The sequence below is a fragment of the Triticum dicoccoides genome, chromosome 5A (genome assembly GCF_002162155.2).
Source record: "Triticum dicoccoides isolate Atlit2015 ecotype Zavitan chromosome 5A, WEW_v2.0, whole genome shotgun sequence".
In the NCBI taxonomy this organism is placed as follows: domain Eukaryota; kingdom Viridiplantae; phylum Streptophyta; class Magnoliopsida; order Poales; family Poaceae; genus Triticum; species Triticum dicoccoides.
Window position 1 is genome coordinate 26,011,401 of NC_041388.1, and position 25,708 is coordinate 26,037,108.

At 45.7% G+C, this 25,708-nt stretch overlaps 1 protein-coding gene across 1 annotated transcript in view; it reads left to right on the plus strand.

Annotated features, from left to right (window-relative positions):
• The first annotated feature begins 462 nt into the window (after positions 1-462).
• LOC119299090 (disease resistance protein PIK6-NP-like) overlaps positions 463-25,708 on the plus strand; it is a 27,942-nt gene continuing 2,696 nt past the window's right edge. Inside the window, exons 1-4 of the mRNA XM_037576378.1 lie at positions 463-922; positions 3,696-3,790; positions 24,155-24,613; positions 25,239-25,403. Of these exons, the coding sequence (XP_037432275.1) occupies positions 463-922; positions 3,696-3,790; positions 24,155-24,613; positions 25,239-25,403 (1,179 nt within the window). The remainder of the gene's footprint in view (positions 923-3,695; positions 3,791-24,154; positions 24,614-25,238; positions 25,404-25,708) is intronic.

The window sequence follows — 25,708 nt, forward strand, 5'->3', positions numbered from 1 at the left end:
ACCTGGTGCATAGCTTTTTCTTTTTGAAAGAACATGGTGCATAGATTGTTGCCTGTACATAAAACTATAAGTGTGGGCGTCTTCATGCTAAAAACCGCCAAGTGCGGGCTGTTTTTCCCTTGGCTTAATCCTCTTCATTGGATGTAGAATGAATGCTGGATTGGTGGCTGCATGTTACGGCGTGACTGGCCATGGGCAAAGTCAGCTGACCCCAGTCCCGCGGGGACGCATCTCGTCTGTTTCGCGTTTGTTCTGATTCCCGTGGGGCGTGGCACATCCACGGAAGATGCCCACAAAGGATCTCATACTAGATCACAGTTTATGCTTTCTTCGGTAATACGAGTACTGAACTTTATTGTTCGTTATTAGGACTTGCTAGCACGACCTGGAGTCTTAATCTTCTTTTAACCCGTCGTTGGCCATCTTCTTTCCCCACAAGCATCATCAGCACCACTGCTAGCAATGGAGGCGACTGGTCTGAGCGTAGGGAAGTCGGTGCTGAATGGAGCGCTGGGCTACGCCAAATCCGCGCTGGCGGAGGAGGTGGCATTGCAGCTGGGAGTCCGCCGCGACCAGGCCTTCATTGCCGACGAGCTCGAGATGATGCAGGGTTTCCTCATGACCGCGCACGAGGAGCGGGAGCGGGGCGACAACAAGGTGGTCAAGATCTGGGTGAAGCAGGTCCGCGACGTTGCCTACAACGTGGAGGACTGCCTCCAGGATTTCGCCGTGCGTCTAGACAAGCAGTCCTGGTGGCGCCTCCCTCTGACGCTGCTGGACCGGCGGCGCGTCGCCAAGGAGATGAAGGAGCTTCGAGCCAAAGTCGAAGATGTCAGCCAGAGGAACGTGTGCTACAATCTCATCAATACCACGGGCTCCAGGCCCGCTGCCCCTGGTACTGCTAGGCAGCCCAGCATTGCAGGTGTGTAAATCGCTAAAAAAATCTATGTATTTTTCTTCTATCTACTCCCTCCGTCCCGAAATGTAAGACGTTTTTCGATACTACGATAGTGTCAAAAAATGTCTTACATTTTAAAGTAAATTGCAAAAAATCACCACAATTAGGGACTCTAATTCACAAAACCGCCATCATTCGAATTTTTTTTCAAAGAACCACCGACGTTGTGCTAACAGTTTTCAAAAAACGCTGATCGCTCGATTAAAACCATTTTATTGAAAACCCGACGAATGGGTCCTGATGACAGGTCCACGTGGTGAAGGAGAGACGACGCAGCTGGTCAACCCCGTCTCCTCGCGAGTTTTCTCCACGCGCTCTCGCGCCTCCGTACACGCATGGGTGCCCGCGGCTCCGACAAGGCAGGCCGCCGGCTGACAAGCCTCCCATCACCGCCAGCTTCTGCTCCACACAGCACCGCATTCCGTCGCCTGCCATGGCTCCCGGTCACAAGCCAAACAAGGATGGAGGACAGGCCCAGGAGGTCTTGTGCCGGCCTCTGGGTGGCGAACCGGCCGCCGCCGGATTGCAGGGGGGCGTCGGGAGCAGACCACGGTGGGTGGTGCCGGACTGCAGGGGGTCGGGAGAATACCATGACGGGGATTCACCGCCTGCTACTGGACTAGGCAGGGGGCAGGGGAGCACTAACTGCTTGAGTTCGTCTGCCATGGCGGCCGCCGTGCTCGCAGCTCGCGAAGGATGGCATTACAACGTGAAATAGAGCAGAGGGGATGGGGGGAAATCGAGAGGAGCTCACTTCGATGCAGCAGGGAGCTCAGTGGGCTCGGGGCAGGCTTGGAGGCGGCGAATCGAGGGCGAGGAGCGGACGGTGCAAGCGGCCGAGAAAGGCTCGATTCGGCCATCTCATTGCGCCCTTGCTCGAATCCGTCGGCGAGGGATACCAGCGCGAAAAGGCGAAGCTAACGGACATAGTCTAACAGCGGTTCGTCGGCAGTGGCTACGCTGGCTACGATCGGCGGCGAGGCAGTGCTGTCGGGAGGCTCAGAGGAGACCTGCGGCAGCGCGCATGACGCGGCTTAGACCAGGCGGCAAGGTAGAAGGGAAGATGGAGGAGAAATAAAGGCGGGGCAGCGACGGCTTGGCTTGCCGGCGGCGACCTATGGTCCGGCCTCGGATCCTTCCGGATCGGGGCGGCGGCGGCGGGCGTGCACAGTGGCTCGAGAGGACACGGAGATGTGTTTTATTATTATTATTATAGGAGAGATATCACACTAACATGCGGGTCCTATGTCTATTTTGATGGTCGGTCAAACGCCGTTAGTTTTGGTTGCCACATCATCACTTACGGTGGGTCCTATATGTCAGTTTTAGCGTTAGCAAGTGCTTATATGAGCGATCAGTGTTTTTTGAAAACTGTTAGCACAATGTTGGTTGTTTTTTGAAAAAAATCCGAACGATGGCGGTTTTATGAATTAGGGTCCCCAATTATGATGGTTTTTTTGCAATTTACTCTACATTTTGAGACGGAGGGAGTAATAAATAAACGTATATATGCAAGCAAAAAAAAAATGTACTCGCAAATTCGGGCTCACCCCCTTCCTTCGGATCTGCCGCATCAGGCTCTGCTCGCCTTGCTAGTCGCTCACCTGAATCGCTGCTTCACATCACCTCCTCTGCTCCTGTGGCCGCCTGCAGTCTCAGTCTCAGTCAGAGGGAGGGAGGGAGGGACGGCCGACGCCAAGCAGTATGAGTCGAACTGCGCTACAGTGGAGGAAATGGAGGAGACTAATTTTATCGCGATTTTTAGGGTGGAATTCTCGGATTTGGGGTTACTGCCCCCAACTGCGGGGTTGCTGACCAGGCCTTTAGGTTAATTTCAGGTTGCTTTCTTTTAATAAGTTTGGATCTCATTCGGAGAATAGTTAGTGTACTACTAGTAGTATATATGTTATCCATTTAGTGCTCGATGAAACTATGTTGTATACTGACGTATTCCGAACTGAAAACAATGAGTGCCAATACAACTATACAAGATGTATAGCAACCCCTTGTGAACTCCATTTATATTGGGTAGTGAATCGTCGTGGACCAAGGAATCGCAAATCAGATAGCTGTGCCCCGTTCTTTTATCCAGTTATTATTAATCGAATTTGTGGTCATGTACATCACTTGATGCCAAGAGAGATGTTTTCTTTCATTATCCATAAAACTCTTAAGTGAACTAGATGATACCCCGCACGTTGTTGCGGGAATATTTGCAATACATTTCGATGATATGTGATTTCTATGAAACGTGAATAGTGATACTACGAAAACTAAAATTGCAAATCCATATGCTTTATTGTGTTTGATTAATGTATTGTAAAATATCTAATATATGTTTGCATGTTGAGGTGGACATTTTCATGTGCATGAATGCATGTTGTGATGGGTTTTTTGCCATGCATGTTGCTTGATGATGTGGCATACTTGCATGTTGAGAGAAATATGTTAGTGGGGGCTGGCTATTTAGATATAGAAGATACCATACCGTGAAGAAATATATGTATGTATGTATGTGATATTGGAGCATGCCTGGGGACTGATTCCTTGAATACAAATCATGTTCCTGTTGGTGAAATAAGCAAAGTAATCACCAAGTTCCCTGTGATCTATCTGACCGAATTAATTAAGTGTCTATAGTATTCTTTTATGAGATTGTTTTGAAATGCACTAATGAACGTAGGAGCAACATTGATTATTTGATTCTTATTTGATCCATCGATACGCACAATCGCAGGTACAACAATGCTTGGCATTCAAGACGCAACGAAGCAGGAAAAGTCAAAGGTGGATCTTGTCCAGCTGATAAACAAGAAGGACGCCGACCTAAGGGTGATCATATAAAGTAGTTTAGGAAGCGTAGAACCCTTTGTCTCGGGCCGCGTGTATATATTGAGGTAAAGCCTTGGTTGACAAGTTACAGATCAAGAGAGGAGATCGAGAGAGGAGCAGGAGATTGACCAAGAGAGGTCGTTACATGAGATATACGGGATAGAGAGAAGAAGAGATAGATACAAGTTTAAACACCTCTCCTGTCCCTATACAATAATTCTAACACTCCCCCTCAATCTAAACCTCAAGCCTTGCTAAGGTTGAGATTGTACTTGAATTCATCCAACCTTCTCTCGGTCAAGGGTTTAGTGAACCCATCTGCAAGTTGATCCCCGGTGGGGATGAATCGTATCTCAAGTAGCTTTTGAGCTACTCTCTCTCTCGGACAAAATGGAAATCCACCTTAATGTGTTTTGTTCGTGCATGGAAGATAGGATTTGCTGAAAGATAGGTTGCACCAATATTGTCACACCATAACCGTGCAGCCTTCGGAGCTTTAATTCCAAGCTCATAGAGTAATGTTTGTATCCACATTACTTCAGCTGTGGCATTAGCTAATGACTTATATTCAGCCTCTGTACTTGACCGTGAGACAGTAGCTTGCTTCCTTGCACTCAATGACACAAGATTAGATCCCAGAAACACAGCAAAACCACCAGTAGATCTTCTATCATCAGCACACCCTGCCCAGTCTGCATCTGAATATGCAGTAACAAGCAAGGAAGAGGACTTGACAATCTGAAGTCCAAGCCCTTGAGAATACTGGAGATACCTTAGGATTCTCTTAACTGCTGTCCAATGAGTAGTTCTAGGAGCATGCAAATATTGACATACCTTATTCACTGAGTAAGAAATATCTGAACGTGTAAGTGTTAAATATTGCAAAGCACCAACAAAACTTCTATATTTTGTTGCATCTTCTAGACAAAGAACTTCTCCACTATCAACTGTAAGTTTTTCTGAGGTGGAAATCGGTGTGCTGACTGGTTTGCAATTCTCCAATCCCACCCTCTTTAGAACATCAGTTGTATATTTTTCCTGTGAGAGAAGTATACCATCTTTGACTTGCTTTACTTCTATACCAAGAAAATAGTGAAGATCACCTAGATCCTTGAGAGCAAATTCAAGTTTTAAATCCTTAAGCAAACAAGTTGTGGCCTCTTGACTTGAACTAGCAACAATTATATCATCAACATAAACAAGCACAAAAACAGTGATATTGCCTTTGCTATAAAAGAATAAGGATGTATCTGTTTTGGATGGTGTGAACCCAAGATGTTGTAACTGCATGTTCAACCTAGAATACCATGCTCTTGGAGCCTGCTTAAGTCCATATAATGCTTTATCCAACTTACATACATAATGTGGTGTGCTATGATTTTCATAACCTGGTGGTTGCCGCATGAACACTTCTTCCTCAAGAACACCATGAAGAAACGTGTTCTGAACATCTAGCTGTCGTAAGCTCCATCCTCTGGAAATAGCAATGGATAAAACAAGGCGAATGGTAGTTTCTTTAACCACATGACTAAAGGTATCATCATAATCAATTCCAAACCTTTGCTTAAAGCCTTTTGCAACCAACCTTGCCTTGTACCTGTCTGTACTACCATCAGATTTCCTTTTTATCTTGTATACCCATTTGCAATCAATTATGTTTGCATCACGTTGCGGTGGTACTAGATGCCAGTTCTGATTTTTTATGAGTGCATTATACTCATTATCCATGGCTTCCTTCCAATCCTTACTAGCAAGTGCATCATGCAAATTAACAGGTTCACCAGTAGTGGCAAGAAAAGCACGCTTAGTCGGATTATACTTTATTGTACCATCACTGTATTTTTTTCTTTGACGATACCTGACCGAGACCTGGTGTGTCGTCGGGGAGACGAAGGAGCCACGGAAACAGTTGTTGTTGATTGTGGCACGGGAGATCCAGCAGCTTCAGTGTCAGCCACAGAAGATCCAGGTTGGTGTGGCTCCTGATCCGAGGAAGATGCGCTCAGCTCCTCGTCCTGGCGGCGCACCGGATCGGCCAGCGGATCCCCAGACGACGTGGCAGTCGGGGAGTCGCTCCCCCCCGCGCCGCGCTCGACAGCCGCGTCGGATCGCGCAGGCGAGGATGGGCGTGACGCGCCGGGATCCGCGCCAGGGCCCGCGCCCGTACCTGGTCCGTTGTGACCCGCCCGGTCGGCTTGGCATGACGTGCCTGGGCCTGCGCCAGGACCCGCGTGGCCCACCTGGTCGGCTTGGCGTGGCGCGCCCTGGCCCGCGTCTGGACCCGTGTCTGGGCTGCTGTCGCTGTCGACCGCCAGGGGCGAATCTGCACGAGATCGCGTGTTGGCCTGGGCTGCATGCTGCCATGGATCTGTCTGGGATCACGCGCTGACAGCCGGATCATCCTTAGATTCCGCGCCTGGTTTGTCCTATGTACACATAAAATGACAAGTAGAATCTGTACAAGGGCCATTAGAGATGCAGTTTTCTGTGGATTTTTGCACATGATCATGATCATTTAGTTCACCCCCGTGATCAGGATGTACAGAATAGTCTGGTAGGAGTGCAATTTCTGCATGAAGCAAGGCACCGGCATTGGGATGCAGTAGTGAAAAGGGGAATAAAGTTTCATCAAGGATAACATCACAGGAGATATATATGCGTCCAGTAGATGGTTCAAGACATTTATATCCTTTATGAAGGTTACTGTACCCAATAAACACATATTGTGTGGAGCGAAATTCTAGTTTATGACGATTGTATGGACGTAAGTTGGGGTAACAAGCACACCCAAAATTTTTGAGAGAGGTGTAGTCTGGCTTTTGATTATACAAGCGTTTTAAAGGAGTGGAATTGCCAATAACCTTATTGGGAAGACGGTTGATAAGATATGTAGGCCATGATAAAGGCCTCATCCCAATACTTGAGAGGCATAAATGCATGAGCTAGAAGGGATAGACCAACTTCAACGATATGACGGTGTTTCCGTTCAGCAGAACTGTTTTGCTGATGAGCATGAGGGCAGGACACATAATGAGTAATCCCAATGCTACGGAAGAAGGAGTTAGGTTTTTCATACTCCCCTCCCCAGTCACTTTGGACTGAAATAATTTTCCGATCAAAGTGGTGCTCAACTAGCTTCTGAAACTCTTGGAAGATGGAAAAGACTTCAGATTTATATTTAAGCAAATAAGTCCATGTATACTTGTTGTAATCATCAATGAAGCTAACATAGTATTTTTTTCGACCAAAAGAATCTCGAGCATGACCCCATACATCAGTGAAGATCAATTGTAATGGGGCATGAGACACACTAGTAGACTTAGGATAGGGAAACTGATGGCTCTTGGCACATTGACATGCTTCACAAACAGCTTCATTATTTGAACTACGTGACAAAGGAAGTTTGTCTTTATTGACTACTTGCCTAACTATGACGGATGAGGGATGTCCTTGCTGGAATTTAGTCTATTTTGGGCAGTCCAATAACTATTTCAGAAATTCCTAATAAATCCTAGAGGCCCACTTAGCCCATTTGTGCAAGGCAAGGGATACTACTAAAGTTTAGTCCCACATTGCTAGTTTAGTGGGAGTTGGACCTCCTTATAAGGGAGGTTCTTTCCCCACTTGTACGAGCATGAGAACAAGAGGGATATCCACGCGCGCTCCTCCTCCGCCGCCTGCCTCTCCACGCCTCGTCACGACGCGCCGCGCCGCGCCGCGCCGCGGGTTGCGGGAATGAGCCGAGCCGATATCTAAATTTTTGCCACGCACGACGGGTATACGGAAGGTCACGTGGGAGTTGAAACGTTCTCTGTAGTGGACACTGAATTCGAACGGCGCGCCTCTTCGGCCGCTGCCTGTTCCCTTCGTGGCTTCACCTCCTGCCGCGGCCTCTTTGCGTCCTTCTCATGTGCCTATATAAGAGAGGTCGCTCCTCTCCAGAGAGACACAACAGAAGCTCCTCTTCCTCTCACCACAAAGTTCAAACCACTGCGCTGCTGCTACGTTCTTCCCCATCCCGTCTTGCGGCATGCACCGCAGGTCGGGACAGTAGGCCTTTGAAACCGCACCTTTTGAGTCCTGTATGGGAGAAGGGTGATAAGGTTTTTGGGGAGCGCTCAGCGCGACTACTGGCTGCTTCATCACGGACGATCCGGTCGCCGACGACTACTTCCCCGACGACGACTTCTTCCCCGACGTCCACGACCTCCTCGACGACATGGCAGGTGAGGACACCGACCCCAAGTCCAGCGCTTCTGCTGCTGCTGTCCCGTACATGTTCCTATCTTTCCTGTTAAAGGTTCTACCGCAGTTCCTTGTTCTAGTCCTTGTCCTACACATGATAGGTTCTACTTCATATTGTTGGGGAACGTAGTAATTTCAAAAAAATTCCTACGCACACGCAAGATCATGATGATGCATAGCAACGAGAGGGGAGAGTGTTGTCTACGTACCCTCGTAGACCGTTCGCGGAAGCATTATATCAACGCGGTTGATGTAGTCGTACGTCTTCACGTCCGACCGATCCAAGTACCGAAAGCACGGCACCTCCGAGTTCTACACACGTTCGGCTCGGTGACGTCCTCGCCTTCTCGATCCAGCAAGAGGGGCGAAGTAGTAGATTAGTTCCGGCAGCACGACAGCGTGATGACGGTGTTGGTGAAGAACAATCTCCGCAGGGCTTCGCCTAAGCACTACGAAAACTATGACGGAGGATCAACTAGAGGGGACGGGGTTACCGGCACACGGCTTGGTGTTTCTTGATGTGTCTTTGGTGATAGCCCTGCCCTTCTATTTATATGTTGAGCCCTGGGGTCGAAACTTGGAGTAAAAGCCTCCACAAAGTCTGTTTCACCCGAAGAGCAAGAGTCCTTCTTGGACTCCAGGGCCAGACGCCAGGGTTCCCGGCGTCTGGACCCAAACGCCAGGGACCCTGGCGTCTGGCCCCTGGACTCCGCAAAACTTCCTTTTGCGCTTTCCAAAAACCTTGTGGGCTTTCCCCTTTGGCCCAAATAAAGTGTTCTCGTACCCAAACATTTCGGGAAACATCCGGAACCCCTTCCGGTGACCAAACACTATTATCCCATATATCAAACTTTGTCTCCGGACCATTCCAGAGTTCCTCGTCATGTCCGTGATCTCATCCCGGACTCCGAACAACATTCGGTCATCAACATACATAACTCACATAGTACTATATCGTCAACGAACGTTAAGCGTGCGGATCCTACGGGTTCGAGAACTATGTAGACATGACCGAGACACCTCTCTGGTCAATAACCAATAGCGGGACCTGGATGCCCATATTGGCTCCTACATATTCTACGAAGATCTTTATCGGTCAGACCGCATAACAACATACGTTGTTCCCTTTGTCATCGGTATGTTACTTGCCCGAGATTCGATTGTCGGTATCTCAATACCTAGTTCAATCTCGTTACCGGCAAGTCTCTTTACTCATTCTGTAATACATCATCTCGCAACTAACTCATTAGTTGCAATGCTTGCAAGGCTTATGTGATGTGCATTACCGAGAGGGCCCAGAGATACCTCTCCGACAATCGGAGTGACATATCCTAATATCAAAATATGCCAACCCAACATTCACCTTTGGAGACACCTGTAGAGATCCTTTATAATCACCCAGTTACGTTGTGACGTTTGGTAGCACACAAAGTGTTCCTCCAGTAAACGGGAGTTGCATAATCTCATAGTCATAGGAACATGTATAAGTCATGAAGAAAGCAATGGCAACATACTAAATGATCGAGTGCTAAGCTAACGGAATGGGTCAAGTCAATCACATCATTCTTCTTATGATGTGATCCCGTTAATCAAATAACAACTCTTTTGTTCATGGTTAGGAAACATAACCATCTTCGATTAACGAGCTAGTTAAGTAGAGGCATACTAGTGACACTCTGTTTGTTTATGTATTCACACATGTATTATGTTTCCGGTTAATACAATTCTAGCATGAATAATAAACATTTATCATGATATAAGGAAATAAATAATAACTTTATTATTGCCTCTAGGGCATATTTCCTTTAGTCTCCCACTTGCACTAGAGTCAATAATCTAGTTCACATCGCCATGTGATTCAACACTAATAGTTCACATCACCATGTGATTAACACCCATAGTTCACATCGTCATGTGACCTATACCCAAAGGGTTTACTAGAGTCAATAATCTAGTTCACATCGTTTATGTGATTAACACCCAAAGAGTACTAAGGTGTGATCATGTTTTGCTTGTGAGATAATATTAGTCAACGGGTCTGTCACATACAGATCCGTAAGTATTTTGCGAATTCTATGTCTACAATGCTCTGCACGGAGCTACTCTAGCTAATTGCTCCCACTTTCAATATGTATCTAGATCGAGACTTAGAGTCATCCAGATCTGTGTCAAAACTTGCATCGGCGTAACTTTTTACGATGAACCTTTTGTCACCTCCATAATTGAGAAATATTTCCTTATTCCACTCAGGATAATTTTGACCGCTGTCCAGTAATCTACTCTTAGATCACTATTGTACTCCCTTGCTTAACACAGTGTAGGGTATACAATAGATCTGGTACACAGCATGGCATACTTTATAGAACCTATGGCTGGGGCATAGGGAATGACTTTCATTCTCTTTCTATCTTCTGCCGTGGTCGGGCTTTGAGTCTTACTCAATTTCACACCTTGTAACACAGCCAAGAACTCTTTCTTTGACTGTTCCATTTTTGAACTACTTCAAAATATTGTCAAGGTATGTACTCATTGAAAAAACTTATCAAGTGTCTTGATCTATCTCTATAGATCTTGATGCTTAATATGTAAGTAGCTTCACCGAGGTCTTTCTTTGAAAAACTTCTTTCAAAAACACTCCTTTATGCTTTGCAGAATAATTCTACATTATTTCCGATCAACAATATGTCATTCAAATATACTTATCAGAAATGTTGTAGTGCTCCCACTCACTTTCTTGTAAATACAGGCTTCACCGCAAGTCTGTATAAAACTATATGCTTTGATCATACTATCAAAACATTTATTCCAACTCCGAGAGGCTTGCACCAGTCCATAAATGGATCGCTGGAGCTTGCACACTTTGTTAGCTCCTTTTGGATCAACAAAACCTTTCGGCTGCATCATATACAACTCTTCTTGCAGAAATCTATTTAGGAATGCAGTTTTGACATCCATTTGCCAAATTTCATAATCATAAAATGCGGCGATTGCTAACATGATTCGGACAAACTTAAGCATCGCTACAGGTGAGAAGGTCTCATCGTAGTCAATCCCTTGAACTTGCCGAAAACCTTTTGCGACAAGTCGAGCTTTGTAGACAGTAACATTACCGTCAGCGTAAGTCTTCTTTTTGAAGATCCATTTATTTTCAATTGCTTGCCGATCATTGGGCAAGTCAACCAAAGTCCATACTTTGTTCTCATACATGGATCCCATCTCAGATTTCATGGCTTCAAGCCATTTTGCGGAATCTGGGCTCACCATCGCTTCTTCATAGTTCGTAGGTTCATCATGATCTAGTAGCATGACTTCTAGAACAGGATTACCGTACCACTCTGGCGCGGATCTTACTCTGGTTGATCTACGAGGTTCAGTAGTATCTTGTTCTGAAGATTCATGATCTTTATCATTAGCTTCCTCACTAATTGGTGTAGGTGTCACAGAAACAGGTTTCTGTGATGTACTACCTTCCAATAAAGGAGCAGGTACAGTTACCTCGTCAAGTTCTACTTTCCTCCCACTCACTTCTTTCGAGAGAAACTCCTTCTCCAGAAATTTTCCGAATTTAGCAACAAAAGTCTTGCCTTCGGATCTGTGATAGAAGGTGTATCCAATAGTTTCCTTTTGATATCCTATGAAGACACATTTCTCCGATTTGGGTTCAAGCTTATCAGGTTGAAGCTTTTTCACATAAGCATCGCAGCCCCAAACTTTCAGAAATGACAACTTTGGTTTCTTGCCAAACCACAGTTCATAAGGCGTCGTCTCAACGGATTTTGATGGTGCCCTATTTAACGTGAATGCGGCCGTCTCTAGAGCATATCCCCCAAACGATAGCGGTAAATCAGTAAGAGACATCATAGATCGCACCATATATCTAGTAAAGTACGATTACGACGTTCGGACATACCATTACGCTGTGGTGTTCCGGGTGGCGTGAGTTGTGAAACTATTCCACATTGTTTCAAATGTACACCAAACTCGTAACTCAAATATTCTCCTCCACGATCAGATCGTAGAAATTTTATTTTCTTGTTACGATGATTTTCAACTTCACTCTGAAATTCTTTGAATTTTTTAAATGTTTCAGACTTATGTGTCATTAAGTAGATATACTCATATCTGCTTAAGTCATCTGTGAAGGTAAAAAAATAACGATATCCGCCACGAGCCTCAACATTCATCGGACCACATACATCTATACGTATGATTTCCAACAAATCTGTTGCTCTCTCCATAGTACTGGAGAACGGTGTTTTTGTCATCTTACCCATAAGGCACGGTTCGCAAGTACCAAGTGATTCATAATCAAGTGGTTCCAAAAGCCCATCGGTATGGAGTTTCTTCATGCGCTTTACACCGATATGACCCAAACGGCAATGCCACAAATAAGTTGCACTATCATTATCAACTCTGCATCTTTTGGCTTCAACATTATGAATATGTGTGTCACTACTATCGATATTTAATAAGAATAGACCACTCTTTAAGGGTGCATGACCATAATAGATATTACTCATATAAATAGAACAACCATTATTCTCTGATTTAAATGAATAACCGTCTCGCATCAAACAAGATCCAGATATAATGTTCATGCTTAACGCTGGCACCAAATAACAATTATTTAGGTCTAATACTAATCCCGAAGGTTGATGTAGAGGTAGCGTGCCGACTGCGATCACATCGACTTTGGAACCATTTCCCACGCGCATCGTCACCTCATCCTTAGCCAATCTTCGCTTAATCCGTAGTCCCTGTTTCGAGTTGCAAATATTAGCAACAGAACCAGTATCAAATACCCAGGTGCTACTACGAGAATTAGTAAGGTACACATCAATAACATGTATATCACATATACCTTTGTTCACCTTGCCATCCTTCTTATCCGCCAAATACTTGGGGCAGTTCCGCTTCTAGTGACCAGTCTGCTTGCAGTAGAAGCACTCAGTTTCAGGCTTAGGTCCAGGTTTGGGTTTCTTCTCTTGAGTAGCAACTTGCTTGTTGTTCTTTTTGAAGTTCCCCTTCTTCTTCCCTTTGCCCTTTTTCTTGAAACTAGTGGTCTTGTTGACCATCAACACTTGATGCTCCTTCTTGATTTCTACCTCCGCAGCTTTGAGCATTGCGAAGAGCTCGGGAATAGTTTTATTCATCCCTTGCATATTATAGTTCATCACGAAGCTCTTGTAGCTTGATGGTAGTGATTGGAGAATTCTGTCAATGATGCAATCATCTAAAAGATTAACTCCCAATTGAATCAAGTGATTATTATACCCAGACATTTTGAGTATATGCTCACTAACAGAACTGTTCTCCTCCATCTTGCAGCTATAGAACTTATTGGAGACTTCATATCTCTCAATCCGGGCATTTGCTTGAAATATTAACTTCAACTCCTGGAACATCTCATATGCTCCATGACGTTCAAAACATCGTTGAAGTCTCGATTCTAAGCCGTAAAGCATGGCACACTGAACTATCGAGTAGTCATCAGCTTTGCTCTGCCAGACGTTCATAACATCTGGTGTTGCTCCAGCAGCAGGACTGGCACCCAGCGGTGCTTCCAGGACGTAATTCTTCTGTGCAGCAATGAGGATAATCCTCAAGTTATGGACCCAGTGCGTGTAATTGCTACCATCATCTTTCAACTTTGCTTTCTCAAGGAACGCATTAAAATTCAATGGAACAACAGCACGGGCCATCTATCTACAATCAAACATAAACAAGCAAGATACTATCAAGTACTAAGTTCATGATAAATTTAGGTTCAATTAATCATATTACTAAAGAACTCCCACTTAGATAGACATCCATCTAATCCTCTAAGTGATTACGTGATCCAAATCAACTAAACCATGTCCGATCATCACATGAGATGGAGTAGTTTCATTGGTGAACATCGTTATGTTGATCATATCTACTATATGATTCACGCTCGACCTTTCGGTCTCTGTGTTCCGAGGTCATATCTGTATATGCTTGGCTCGTCAAGTATAACCTGAGTATTCTGCGTGTGCAACTGTTTTGCACCCATTGTATTTGAACGTAGAGCCTATCACACCCGATCATCACGTGGTGTCTCAGCACGAAGAACTTTCGCAACGGTGCATACTCAGGGAGAACACTTCTTGATAATTAGTGAGAGATCATCTTAAAATGCTACCGTCAATCAAAGCAAGATAAGATGCATAAAAGATAAACATCACATGCAATCAATATAAGTGATATGATATGGCCATCATCATCTTGTGCTTGTGATCTCCATCTTCGAAGCACCGTCGTGATCACCATCGTCACCGGTGCGACACCTTGATCACCATCGTAGCATCGTTGTCGTCTCGCCAATCTTATGCTTCCACGACTATCGCTACCTCTTAGTGATAAAGTAAAGCATTACAGCGCAATTGCATTGCATACAATAAAGCGACAACCATATGGCTCCTGCCAGTTGCCGATAACTTGGTTACAAAACATGATCATCTCATATAATAAAATTTAGCATCATGTCTTGACCATATCACATCACAACATGCCCTGCAAAAACAAGTTAGACGTCCTCTACTTTGTTGTTGCAAGTTTTACGTGGCTGCTACGGGCTTAGCAAGAACCGTTCTTATCTACGCATCAAAACCACAACAATAGTTTGGCCAGTTGGTATTGTTTTAACCTTCGCAAGGACCGGGCGTAGCCACACTTGGTTCAACTAAAGTTGGAGAAACTGACACCCACCAGCCACCTGTGTGCAAAGCACGCCGGTAGAACCAGTCTCGCGTAAGCGTACGCGTAATGTCGGTCCGGGCCGCTTCATCCAACAATACCGCCGAACCAAAGTATGACATGCTGGTAAGCAGTATGACTTATATCGCCCACAACTCACTTGTGTTCTACTCGTGCACAACATCAACGCATAAAAACCTGGCTCTAATACCACTGTTGGGGAACGTAGTAATTTCAAAAAAATTCCTACGCACACGCAAGATCATGATGATGCATAGCAACAAGAGGGGAGAGTGTTGTCTACGTACCCTCATAGACTGTTCGTGGAAGCGTTATATCAACGCGGTTGATGTAATCGTACGTCTTCACGTCCGACCGATCCAAGTACCGAAAGCACGGCACCTCCGAGTTCTGCACACGTTCGGCTCGGTGACGTCCTCGCCTTCTCAATCCAGCAAGAGGGGCGAAGTAGTAGATGAGTTCCGGCAGCATGACGGCGTGATGAAGGTGTTGGTGAAGAACAATCTTCGCAGGGCTTCGCCTAAGCACTACGAAAACTATGACGGAGGATAAACTAGAGGGGACGGGGTTGCCGGCACACGGCTTGGTGTTTCTTGATGTGTCTTTGGTGCTAGCCCTGCCCCTCTATTTATATGTTGAGCCCTGGGGTCGAAACTTGGAGTAAAAGCCTCCACAAAGTCGGTTTCACCCGAAAAGCAAGAGTCCTTCTCGGACTCCAGGGCCAGACGCCAGGGTTCCCGGCGTCTGGACCCAGACGCCAGGGACCCTGGCGTCTGGCCCCTGGACTCCGCAGAACTTCCTTTTGCGCTTTCCAAAAACCTTGTGGGCTTTCCCCTTTGGCCCAAATAAAGTGTTCTCGTACCCAAACATTTCGGGAAACATCCGGAACCCCTTCCGGTGATTTCTGGAACCCTTTCGGTGACCAAACACTATTATCCCATATATCAAACTTTGTCTCCGGACCATTCCGGAGTTCCTTGTCATGTCCGTGATCTCATCCCGGACTCCAAACAACATTCGGTCATCAACATACATAACTCACATAGTACTATATCGTCAACGAACGTTAAGCGTGCGGATCCTACGGGTTCGAGAACTATGCAGACATGACCGAGACACCTCTCTGGTCAATAACCAATAGCAGGACCTGGATGCCCATATTGGCTCCTACATATTCTACAAAGATCTTTATCGGTCAGACCGCATAACAACATACGTTGTTCCCTTTGTCATCGGTATGTTACTTGCCCGAGATTCGATCGTCGGTATCTCAATACCTAGTTCAATCTCGTTACCGGCAAGTCTCTTTACTCGTTCTGTAATACATCATCTCGCAACTAACTCATTAGTTGCAATGCTTGCAAGGCTTATGTGATGTGCATTACCGAGAGGGCCCAGAGATACCTCTCCGACAATCGGAGTGACAAATCCTAATCTCGAAATACGCCAACCCAACATTCACCTTTGGAGACACCTGTTGAGCTCCTTTATAATCACCCAGTTACGTTGTGCCGTTTGGTAGCACACAAAGTGTTCCTCCGGTAAACGGGAGTTGCATAATCTCATAGTCATAGGAACATGTATAAGTCATGAAGAAAGCAATAACAACATACTAAATGATCGAGTGCTAAGCTAACGGAATGGGTCAAGTCAATCACATCATTCTTCTAATGATGTGATCACGTTAATCAAATAACAACTCTTTTGTTCATGGTTAGGAAACATAACCATCTTCGATTAACGAGCTAGTTAAGTAGAGGCATACTAGTGACACTCTGTTTGTCTATGTATTCACACATGTATTATGTTTCCGGTTAATACAATTCTAGCATGAATAATAAACATTTATCATGATATAAGGAAATAAATAATAACTTTATTATTGCCTCTAGGGCATATTTCCTTCACATATATGCTACTTGCTATACTGTCTGATTTAGATATAATAGGCTACGGTTCATATATGCAGAAGTTATTTACCTTCTCTCTGTCAGAAGGCATGACTTGTTTTATCTCTACTATATTAGTCATGCTTTATCTAGTATTTCTGTTAATAAAATCATTTGGTAAATTGCTCATATTTCCAACAATCCAAAAACCTTATTATAGGCAATTTACCCCAAGTGGTTTTGCTGCTTCCATGAGACCTCCTATGTTTGAGGGTATCCATTATAAGAGGTGGCGCGTGAGAGCAGTCTTATGGTTTCAAACCATGAGTTGCTATGACGCCACTCTCGGCAAACCTGAAGGAGAGCTTGATGCTCAACAGGCACAAGCTTTTCAGAAAATGGATACTCTGTTTAAGGCTGCTCTCTTGAGTGTTCTTGGTGAGAACATATTTGATGCTTATGCGTCAATTGATAATGGAAAAGATATGTGGGATGCACTCGAGGCCAAGTTTGGGGTCTCGGATGCTGGCACTGAGTTGTACATCATGGAGCAATTCTATAATTACAGGATGACTGAAGAGCGCTCCGTGGTTGAGCAAGCTCATGAGATACAGTCATTTGCTAGAGAACTTGAGCACTTCAGTTGTATGCTACCGGACAAGTTTGTTGCCGGAGGTATCATCACTAAGCTTCCCCTTCATGGAGGAACTTTGCTACCTTGCTGAAGCATAAGAGGCAGGAGTTTTCCGTCCCGGATCTCATTGGCACTCTTGATGTGGAAGAAAAGGCGAGAGCAAAGGACACACGTGCTCGAGGTATTGAGGGAGGATCTAGTGCCAATGTGGTACAGAAACAGAACTTCCAGCCCCACAAGTTCAAGAACAAGGGCAAGTTTGATGGAAAAGCAAAGTTTGATGGGAAGAACAAGGCTGTGCAACACACGAACTTCAAGAAGAAGAATGGCAAGAAGAAAGGTGCTTGTCATGTGTGTAGGGATCCTGATCATTGGGCTCCTAGTTGCCCTAATCGCTATGACAAGCGTCATCCTGGGAAAGGCGGCAAGACCGCTAATGTTGTCATTGGAGACACTGACATGAAGGATGCTGGGTATGGTATATTTCCCACTATTCTTTCAGTATGTCATTCTCTTGACTGGTTGATTGACACGGGTGCTAATGTGCATGTATGCGGTGATATTTCCATGTTTTCGTCTTATCAGACCGCAGGGACTTCAACCGTGCTGATGGGCAACGGTTCAAGTGCTTCTGTTCGTGGTGTTGGCACGATCGATATGAAGTTTACTTCGGGGAAGATCGTGCGGCTGAAGAACGTGCATTATGTCCCCCTCCGTCAATAAAAATCTTGTTAGCGGATCTCTTCTGCGTAGAGATGGCTACAAGCTTGTCTTTGAGTCGAATAAATTTGTAATATCCAAGTATGAAACCTTTGTTGGTAAAGGCTATGAGTCAGGAGGCTTGTTTCGTTTATCCTTATCAGACGTTTGCAATAAAGTTGTTAATCATATTTGCAACAATAGTGAATCCAATGTGTGGCATTCACGTCTTTGTCATGTTAACTTTGATTGCATGTCGCGACTAGCAAAGTTGAACTTAATCCCTAGTTTCACCACCGTCAAGGGATCTAAGTGTCAAGTGTGTGTGCAAGCTAAGCAACCTCGTAAGTCTCACACGACTGCGGAAATAAGAAATCTTGCACCACTAGAGCTCATACATTCAGATCTATGTGAAATGAATGGTGTGTTGACAAAAGGTGGAAAGAAATATTTCATGACGTTAATTGATGACTCCACTAGATACTGCCGTGTGTATCTTCTGAAATCTAAGGATGAGGCTTTGAACTTTTTCGAAATCTATAAAGCTGAAGTGGAAAACCAACTTGATCGGAAAATCAAGAGGCTTAGGTCCGACCATGGTGGAGAGTATTTTTCCAATGAGTTTGATGCTTTTTGTGCGGAACATGGTATAATCCATGAGAGGACGCCTCCCTACTCACCTCAGTCAAATGGGGTGGCCGAAAGAAAGAACCGTACTCTAACTGATTTGGTTAACGCCATGTTAGACACATCGGGTCTCTCCAAGGCATGGTGGGGGGAGGCGATATTGACAGCATGTCATGTCCTGAACCGAGTCCCCACAAAGAACAAAGAGATAACTCCATTCGAGGAATGGGAGAAGAAAAGGTTAAAACTCTCTTATCTGTGAACATGGGGTTGTTTGGCGAAAGTCAATGCTCCAATTTCAAAGAAGCGGAAGCTTGGACCAAAGACTGTGGATTGTGTTTTCCTGGGATATGCTTTTCATAGCATTGGCTATACATTCTTGGTTGTAAAATCTGAGGTACCTGACATGCATGTCGGTATGATCATGGAGTCGAATGATGCGACTTTCTTTGAAGATATCTTTCCCATGAAGGATATGGCTACCTCATCTAATCAGGAGATGCCTAGTTCATCGGATCAGGAACCAGTTACAATTACCGAACCTACAATTTCGATGGAACACTTTGAAAGTCCTGTAGAGGAGAACAATGAAGTTCCTATTAGGAGCAAGAGACAGAGGACTGCAAAGTCCTTTGGTGATGATTTTCTTGTGTACCTCATAGATGACACTCCCAGTTCTATTTCAGAGGCCTGTGCATCTGAAGATGCTGACTACTGGAAGGAAGCGGTTCGTAGCGAGATGGATTACATCTTGGCGAATGAAACTTGGGAGATAACTGGTCGTCCTTATGGGTGCAAACCTATAGGATGCAAATGGGTATTCAAGAAGAAGCTTAGGCCTGATGGTACTATTGAAAAGTACAAGGCTCGGCTCGTGGCTAAGGGTTATACCCAAAAGGAAGGTGAAGACTTCTTTGATACTTACTCACCTGTGGCTCGACTGACCACTATTCGAGTTCTACTTTCACTAGCTGCCTCGCATGGTCTTCTCGTTCATCAAATGGATGTTAAGACTGCTTTCCTAAATGGAGAGTTGGACGAGGAAATTTATATGGAACAACCAGATGGGTTTGTACTAGATGGTCAGGAAGGGAAAGTGTGCAAGTTGTTGAAGTCTTTGTGCGGACTTAAGCAAGCACCCAAACAGTGGCATGAGAAGTTTGAAAGAACTTTAACAGCTGCAGGCTTTGTTGTGAATGAAGCTGACAAATATGTGTACTATCGCCATGGTGGGGGCGAGGGAGTTATCCTGTGCTTGTATGTTGATGACATACTGATTTTCGGAACCAATCTGAATGTTATTAAGGAGGTCAAGGATTTCCTATCTCGTTGTTTTGAGATGAAGGATTTAGGAGTGGCTGATGTCATTCTGAACATCAAGTTGTTGAGAGACGATGATGGTGGGATTACATTGCTTCAATCTCACTATGTGGAAAAGATCTTGAGTCGCTTTGGCTATAGTGACTGCAAGCCCTCTCCAACACCATATGATGCTAGTGTGTTGCTTCGAAAGAATCAAAAAATTGCTAGAGACCAATTGAAGTATTCTCGATGTGCATTGGAAAGCTCTAGAAAGAGTTTTGCGTTATTTGAAAGGCACTGCAAATTATGGAATTCACTACACCGGGCATCCAAAGGTGCTTGAAGGGTATAGTGACTCAAACTGGATCTCAGATGCTGATGAGATAAAGGCCACGAGCGGTTATGTATTCACTCATGGAGGTGGCGCTGTTTCTTGGAAGTCTTGCAAGCAGACCATCTTAACGAGGTCAACAATGGAAGCAGAACTCACAGCACTAGATACAGCTACGGTTGAAGTAGATTGGCTTCGCCAGCTCTTGAATGACTTGCCGGTTGTTGAGAAACCTGTACCGGGTGTCCTTATGAACTGCGACAATCAAATTGTGATCACAAAAGTGAGCAGCTCAAAGGATAACATGAAGTCATCAAGACACATTCAGAGAAGGTTAAAGTCTGTCAGAAAAATAAAAAACTCCGGAGTTATTGCGTTGGATTATATCCAAACGTCTAAAAATCTGGCAGATCCTTTTACCAAGGGTCTATCACGTAATGTGATAGATAATGCATCGAGGGAGATGGGTATGAGACCCACAATATGAGTTGTTCACAGTGGTAACCTATTCTTTGTGACCGGAGATCCCGTGAATTAGATGTGAAAGACAAGTTGTTGGTCAACTGAGAGGAGAGTATCCTTACTATTCACAATACCACTCCATGAAGATGCAATACTCTCCTAATCTGCATGGAAGGTTGATGTATATCTTAATGTATTTTAAGTGGCTTATTTAAGCAGAGATGTTATCCTGCAGAACATCTTTTGAAGAACACACCTATATGAGTCTGATTGTCAAACGTCGCAATCTATGAGAGTAGGGTTCTCTCTAGTAAACTCATGAAAGGTCCCGGAGTATGACGCATAAGCTCCACCCGCGGGGAAGATCCACGGTAGCCACGTATCGGTCAAGGCTTTATGTGAAGCTAGATTCGCAGAAAACTTGCAGTTCAAGGCCCAGTCCACTGTTCAAGTTGCTTACTAGTGTAGCATAGAGTTCTAGGTGGAAGTTCAACTTAGCAGTCTCCACTGCAGTACCGGTATATAAAACAGTGTTTTGGAACCAAAGGCAAATTTCTGTGTACCTCTGGGATCTGGTGGGGGATTGCTGGAATTTAGTCTATTTTGGGCAGCCCAATAACTATTTCAGAAATTCCTAATAAATCCTAGAGGCCCACTTAGCCCATTTGTGCAAGGCAAGGGATACTACTAAAGTTTAGTCCCACATTGCTAGTTTAGTAGGAGTTGGACCTCCTTATAAGGGAGGTTCTTTCCCCACTTGTACGAGCATGAGAACAAGAGGGATATCCACGCGCGCTCCTCCTCCGCCGTCCGCCTCGCCACGCCGCGCCGCGCCGCGCCGCACCGCGGGTTGCGGGAATGAGCCGAGCCGATATCTAAATTTTTGCCACGCACGACGGGTATACGGAAGGTCACGTGGGAGTTGAAACGTTCTCTGTAGTGGACACTGAATTCGAACGGCGCGCCTCTTCGGCAGCTGCCTGTTCCCTTCGTGGCTTCACCTCCTGCCGCGGCCTCTTTGCGTCCTTCTCCTGTGCCTATATAAGAGAGGTCGCTCCTCTCCAAAGAGACACAACAGAAGCTCCTCTTCCTATCGCCACAAAGTTCCAACCACTACGCTGCTGCTATGTTCTTCCCCATCCCGTCTTGCGGCGTGCACCGCAGGTCGGGACAGTAGGCCTCCGAAACCGCACCTTTTGAGTCTTGTACGGGAGAAGGGTGATAAGGTTTTTGGGGAGCGCTCAGCGCGACTACTGGCTGCTTCATCACGGACGATCCGGTCGCCGACGACTACTTCCCCGACAACGACTTCTTCCCCAACGTCCACGACCTCCTCGACGACATGGCAGGCGAGGACACCGACCCCAAGTCCAGCGCTTCTGCTGCTGCTGTCCCATACGTGTTCTTGTCTTTCCTGTTAAAGGTGTTGCCGCAGTTCCTTGTTCCAGTCCTTGTCCTACACATGATAGGTTCTACTTCATATATGCTACTTGCTATACTGTCTGCTTTAGATATGATAGGCTACGGTTCATATATGCAGAAGTTATTTACCTTCTCTCTGTCAGAACACATGACTTGTTTTATCTCTACTATATTAGTCATGCTTTATCTAGTATTTCTGGTAATAAAATCATTTGGTAAATTGCTCATATTTCCAACAGTCCTAATCTTTGATGCCACCGTTCGAAAGAGGGCTTGATGACGGAGTAGACTCGACGATGCTTGTTACTAAGAGCTCCGGAGGAGATGGGGTAGAGGCCGCCAACGCATCTACCGTGATAGAGAGGTGCCCTCGTTGCCTGATCCTTGATGAAAAAATAGCGAGGATGAGTTTCAAAGAAATCATCATTATCGGTGGCTAAACGAGAGATAGAGGCAAGGTTTTTGTCAGCTTGAGGAACATGGAGAACATCCTTAAGAACAAGATCACGTTGAAGAGTAGGGGAACTAAGCGAAACTTGACCAATGTGACAAATATCCATACCTTTACCGCTGGCTGTGTGGATCTGGCCGTTGCCGTGATACGTCTCGCGCAGAGCAAGTTGCTCTAGCTCATTGGTGACATGATCAGTAGCACCGGAATCAACGTACCAGACGTCGTCCCCGCCTTGCTCGCGCATAGAAGCTGCAACCAGTTTGGAATCAGGGACAAAGTTTTCATCGTACCGATGCCAGCAGTCGATGACCTCATGACCGGCTTTCTTGCATAGTTGACACCGGGGGCGAGGACGCGAAGAGGAGGTGCGGCGGCCAGTGTTGGAGTTGAAGCCGCCACCCCCCTGGTTGTTGCCGTAGCCGCCGTCGTAGTTGTGGTCGTAGCCGCCACCAGAGCATGCACCGTCGCCCGACGAGGTGCCACGGCCGCATCCGCCACCGCGGTTGGTGCCCTGAAGACCACGTCCACGGTCGCGACCCCGAGAAGCGGAGTATGCAGAAGATTGCCGAAGATCGCCGTCGTGGAGGAGGGTGAGGCGGGCGTCGAAGCTGAGCAGCTGGCTGTGTAGCTCCGGGACCGTGATCGGTTCCACTCGTGCCGCCAAAGTAGAGACAACGGGATTATATTCCATGTCGACGCCGGCAAGAATTTTGGAGATGATCTCCGAATCGGAGAGCGCCGAGGCGGTGCAAGCAACTTCATCGGTGAGGGTTTTGATCTTGCCGAGGTACTCTGCCATGGACATATTACCTTTTTTAAGGTTGGTGAGCTCAATGCGGGTGTTGATCGCCTGCGCCTGGCTCTGGGCAACGAACATAGCGTTGATGGCGCGCCACACCTCGGCCGGCGTCTGGAGCATGGCCACCTGGGACAGAATCTCGCGGGAAAAGGAACCCATCAAGAACCCTTGAAGTTGTTGTTGTTGAGCATACCAGAGGGTGCGGGCGACGTTGACGACTTGCTCTTCTTTGCCATCTTTGGTGATGGTGAGGGTGGCCGGCGGCGGCGGGCTCGTGGCTTCAAGGTGGTGCTCCATCTGGGCACCCTTGATCTGAGGAAGCACGATGGCTTTCCAGAGGAGGAAGTTCCCTCTCGTCAGCTTCTCCTGTGGTGGCGATCCGAGAAAGGTGGTGGTGGTTGTGGATGAGGAGGCAAAGGTGGAGGCGGAGGAGGTGGTGGTGATCGCGCCCATGGTGTTGGGTGACATGGAGGCGGAGGTGGTGGACATGGCTCGGTCGCGAAGGTAGCTAGATGCGATTTTCTCTTGATCTGATGAGGAAAAGGCTCTGTTACCATGTAAAGTAGTTTGGGAAGCGTAGAACCCTTTGTCTCGGGCCACGTGTATATATTGAGGCAAAGCCTTGGTTGACAAGTTACAGATCGAGAGAGGAGGAGGAGATCGACCAGGAGAGGTCGTTACATGAGATATACGAGATAGAGAGAAGAAGAGATAGATACAAGTTTAAACACCTCTCCTATCCATATACAATAATTCTAACAGATCATAGTGGGCGGAAAAGGTGCTGATCTTGGGCAGACATCGATCATCTGGGAAGCTTACGAGAATCCAGAGACCAAAAACAGTTTTCCGTGCCGAGCATGGGTGAGGTTCATGCATCCTTTCAGTCCAGAAGACTTCATTCAAAGTTTAGTGGAGCAGTTTCACACATCTGTAGGGGTTGACCTTCTGCTGGAAGCGAAAAAGATGGGGCAAGAGTTAGCTGAGGAATTCAATGGATATGTCAATGCCAAGAAGTTCCTGATTGTGCCTAATGACTTATCAACCATTGAAGAGTGGAATCGGGTTAAGAGGTGCTTCCCGAACAATAAGAAAGGGAGCCTGATAATAGTGTCCACAAGGCAAGTTGAAGTTGCAAGCTTATGTGCAGGACAAGAAAGCATAGTATCTGAGCTCAAGCAATCGTCTATTGATCAGAACATTTATGCTTTCTATGAGAAGGTAACTTCAAAGTTCTACCGCTTGTGCTCTTCTAGTTCAGCCTTTTGATTTAATTAACTGCATTTGCAGTTAAGTCATATTACTTATTAGTTAGAGGTTGGAAACCGATGTACTCTCTATTTGGAGATATATACATTAACTGTATCTTCATTGTCCAAGTTCAAAACTCAGACCACCAATAAATCCAATTATACATACATTATATGACACAAAATTGATTCCACTGGATTCGTATTCAAAGCATTTTCTTGTGATGATGTTTTTACTTATAATTATTAACAAAAAAATTACAGTCAAAGATTGAATGTAGACAGTCAATGACCACATGTGCGAGCAATTAGTTAGGGTTTGCCTTATCTGGCTGTTGATGATCTGTTTTCGTTATCAATAGCTAGCTATATACACATTGCCCCCCAGCAATATGCTGGTTAATAAAGGACAAGGGTACTAAGCATGTCGATTAGTTCCTGGCAATATGCTAAGGAATGGAGGCAAGGGAACTAAACATGTTGGTTATTGTAGCACACTAGCAAAACTATCCTAATTGGGGTGGCGAATGCGGCAAACTACCAAAGTGCAGTAGTTAAAATTTTGAGACTGCTTAACGTATCTTGCTTGTGCCCAGGGTTCTCAAGATGGAACAGATTTAATGATGGTTGCCGGGCCTAGCTCAAAAAGTGCAGTCACCAATGGTACAGACCAATCTCAGGGTGCTGATTGGAATCATGCGATGAGAAAGAGCTTCAGTTGCGCCATGTCCATGACAACTGCTCTAGAGGAATCACATCTTGTTGGTCGAGACAAAGAAATGAAAAAGATCAGTCCATAAGGACTGGAACAGAGTGGGGACGGCACGAACGCGATGTACCGGCGACTAACAACGGGAACGAGGCAGGAGATACAGCAGTTTAAGAGCATCTTCAACAGCCGCGCTAAACTAGTGTCGCGTCGTAAAATTGTCCGTTTTAACACGTGCGCAATCGGTATAGTGGCTTCAGCGGGCGCGCAAAAACAGCGCGCGCGGCATATCTAGTTCAGCGCGCGGGCCAAAACAGGATCACGCGCCGCTTATTTGCTGCGCCCGCTCCCACCCCC